General features: G+C 35.0%; 1 protein-coding gene across 1 annotated transcript; it reads right to left on the bottom strand.

Annotated features, from left to right (window-relative positions):
• Positions 1–1218: 1218 nt before the first annotated feature.
• LOC129915260 (segmentation protein fushi tarazu) lies at positions 1219–3529 on the bottom strand. Its single transcript, XM_055994746.1, has 2 exons — positions 2585–3529; positions 1219–2491 (listed from the first exon to the last, which is right to left on the bottom strand). Exons 1-2 carry the CDS (start codon positions 3462–3464, stop codon positions 1827–1829), a joined length of 1545 nt encoding a protein of 514 aa, XP_055850721.1. The 5' UTR covers positions 3465–3529; the 3' UTR covers positions 1219–1826.

The raw sequence follows: 3529 nt of genomic DNA on the forward strand, positions 1-3529 counted from the left end.
TTCACTTTATAAGGATCCAATCAACATAAATGAAGCATGTAAGCAAAAAAAGACTGAAACTGAAACAGAGAGTATCTGGAAAATTTAACATTTTAAAAAAATTAAGTGCAATTTATTGACAGATAACGTCAATAGTAACGGTAGGAAAAAAAAACTGAAATTGAAGCAGAGAATATCAAGAAAATTTAACATTTAGAAAAAAATGAAGTGCAATTTATTGACAGATAGCTATGATACTATCGTAGCATTTTGAAGTTTTTACCAGCAATTAAAAGTAAAAAATTCAAGCTTTTAAATGAGACCATAAAACTTGAAGAAACATTATTTTATGCATTGCAATTTTTGTTTTAAATAAAAATTATCTTTTTTGATTCCGTTTTTTTGCTCTTAAGTGTAGTTGTAAGTGCAAAAAAAACCTTCTTTTTTTGTGGTTTTTTTGTAAAGAGGCATTTAATATAAACATAATGAATACCTACATATCCATATAGCAAATTTAATGTATCATAAGAATTCGCTGTGTATTTAAAAATATATTGGGTTCCGTTATTTTTGTAGTTGATCTCCTAGACGACCTCCAAAAAAAAGTGTCTGGCGGTGAGCAAGATATCTCTGATCCAAGTCACTTAAAATTAAAAAAACCAAAAGATTCTTTTTCAGGATAGACGAATTCAAGTAATGAAGGGAGGAATAGTCAAAATTTTGATTTTTGACAAAATGGCGGCTTCCCAAAGAAAAAAATCGTTTTTTTTTCCCGAAATAATAGAAAGTTTCGCTAAGAACTGTTTTTGAAAAAAAAATCACTTTAAAGAACGACAAGTCTTCGCTAATAAAAAATTAACATGAAGCTATTTTGAGAAAAATAACGATTTCTTAAGCCGGATATTTTTATAAACCAAAAAGATCCTTATAAAAACTGCGTTTTTTCATATCAATCAACAGCTCTTATATTTCTTATTTTGCCAACACCTACATTGGTTAAATAAATTGTAATACAATTATTATCTGTTAGAAAATGTAAGCGAACACTAACTGATAAAACTAAAAAAAAGTACAACAAAAACACAATATTTTAAATAATTGTAGGCAATTTGATTTATTATATTTTTTGAATATCCTTTCTCTATTAATTAATAAAACTAAAAGTGATATATTTACAAAAGTTTCTTTGTGATTTTTCAATGTTATTTTTCAGTCTTAATTTTTATTTTTTCATTCATATAGAAAAAATATAAATGCTGGCAATAATTTTCATTAAAATCGATCTAAACATTTTCTGTTTCAAAAATCTAAGTGATAATTACAAAAAAAATATCGCCAACTGTTCCATCCTTTCATCCATCAGATGTTGATTGCACAATATTCCTAACCGTTTAATTTTTTTGTTTTGTCTTCAGCGTGATATGATGATTGTGAGCTATACGCACCCTCTCGATGCTCCGTTCTAGCCGGAGCTCGCTGTGCGTGTCACAAAACACATAATTTATTGGTTATCCTTCACAAAACATAGCCAAAACCAAGCCAAAGGGGATTCCTGTGTGTGTTGTGTGTATACCTTTTATCCTTGCCAATACAAATATCCTCGAAACACAGTGGTTTTCTAGTTTTTTTTTCAAACAAATAGTAACTCTGTTTCCATATAGATACCCTCGTTTCTTGTGTGCGCACTGTAGCATATCTTGCTCGAAATAAGGGACTACATTTTGAGTCAGCAGTTTTCTGTGTGTGTTAGCAAAAAAATTGTTCCTTTTTTTTCACTTTCATCATCCTCTTTTCACAAAAACGGAAAAAGTTTCGAGATCCTTTTTTCTTCGGTTTTTGACTCCGTTTCATGCCAACTGATACATTCCAGATCCTGCTGGTATTTGGGATGCCTGCTGCTGAGCATACTGATGATGGGTATAATGGTGGTGATCCTGCTGATGATGTTGATGGTAGAGTTCATGGTGGTGAGGTTGTTGTTGCTGAGGCTGATGTCCAAGATGTGACGGTACCGCAGCCGCAACCGACTGGTTTGTGGGAGGAAGCATGTTGTGCGAAGAAGATTCATATCCGGATGAGGTATTGTTGTAATGAGGCAAATAGGATGCTGTTGTTGTGGCTGCTGAAGGACCAGTATTATAGTACTGGTTCACTGCAGAATTCATGTAACTTTGTGTTGTTGTCGAAGGAACAGACAAAGGCATCTCCAATGGGTTAGGATAGGCCATGGCGGCGCTTCGTTGTTGTTGTTGCTGCTGATCTTGTGATACATGTGGGGCAAATGAAAGTTGTGTTAAAGCTTCAGGACTGGTAGCCAAAGAACGATCCTTCTTCGACTTCATACGACGATTTTGGAACCAGATTTTGATCTGCCTCTCTGTGAGACTCAAAGCACTTGCGATATCGATCCTGCGACGTCGGGTAATGTACCGGTTAAAATGGAACTCCTTCTCAAGCTCCAAAGTCTGATAGCGAGTATAAGTTTGGCGAGTCCTTTTTGAATCCTTTGAATCTAAAATGAAAAATTTATCATAAGTAATTTGTTTTCATAGAAAAATGGAGAGAGAAAGAGAAGGGTAGATATTGGTTTGAAATATTAATTTACCTGCAAAACCTTCATCGCTCTGCGACCAATTGAATTCACTGCCATCACTGACAGCTGTCAAATTTTGATGATTGATTTCATTGAAATAACTTGGTGGTGATGATATCGCTGAGCAACTAGCATCCCCTGGCGATAGGGGTGGAGTGCTAATGCCTTCAACAATGGAAGTTGTTGTTGGAGAATTCAAACTGCTGATGGATGTGATATTGGATGATGGCGGTAGTAGTGGTGGTGGTGTTGGGAATCCATCCTTGCTCGGATGATTCAGCAATTTTGCAGTGTAAACATCATGGAAGTCGATTTCACTGTTCTTTGGCGACAAAATGGATGTTGAATCCAAGTCGGGTAAACCTGATGGAACTGATTTTGTTTTGTTATCCTTTTTCAATAATTGTTTCCTTTGCTTTTTATTATTAAATTGGTCGTAAAATGTTTCAGGATTGTGTTTTACTTTCTTTGCTGGATTGCTGAGTAAAGCTCTTAAGGCACTTGGTGGTTCGGAATCTTCTTCTTCGTCTTCATCATGCTTACGTTTTGATGACTGAACCTTGGAAACACCTGTTTCCACTGGTTTTGAAGATTCAACTTTTGTGGGTGGTGTTGCAAGTGCGCATTGAGATGGACTTGTGAAATCCGCTAAATTGGCGTAGTCAAAATAGGCATTGTGTTCTGGACGATAGTATTGATTGCTATAAGCTGCTGGATTCCAACTGTGATAACTTGGCTGATAAGCTTCTGCATGTCCTGCATATCCATCGTAAAACTGAGGAACTGATTGTTGGTTTTGTTGTTGCTGAATGTGTTGTTGCTGATGGTGATACATGCTGTATGAGCTCGAGTCTTGTGTATATTCCGGGTAAAAGTTAGTTGCTGTTGTCATTTTTACTCAAAAAAGTAGATATAAACAAAATATAATAAAAATAAATTTCAAAGTCGACGAAGGAG

Source organism: Episyrphus balteatus, chromosome 3 (assembly GCF_945859705.1).
Source record: "Episyrphus balteatus chromosome 3, idEpiBalt1.1, whole genome shotgun sequence".
NCBI lineage: Eukaryota > Metazoa > Arthropoda > Insecta > Diptera > Syrphidae > Episyrphus > Episyrphus balteatus.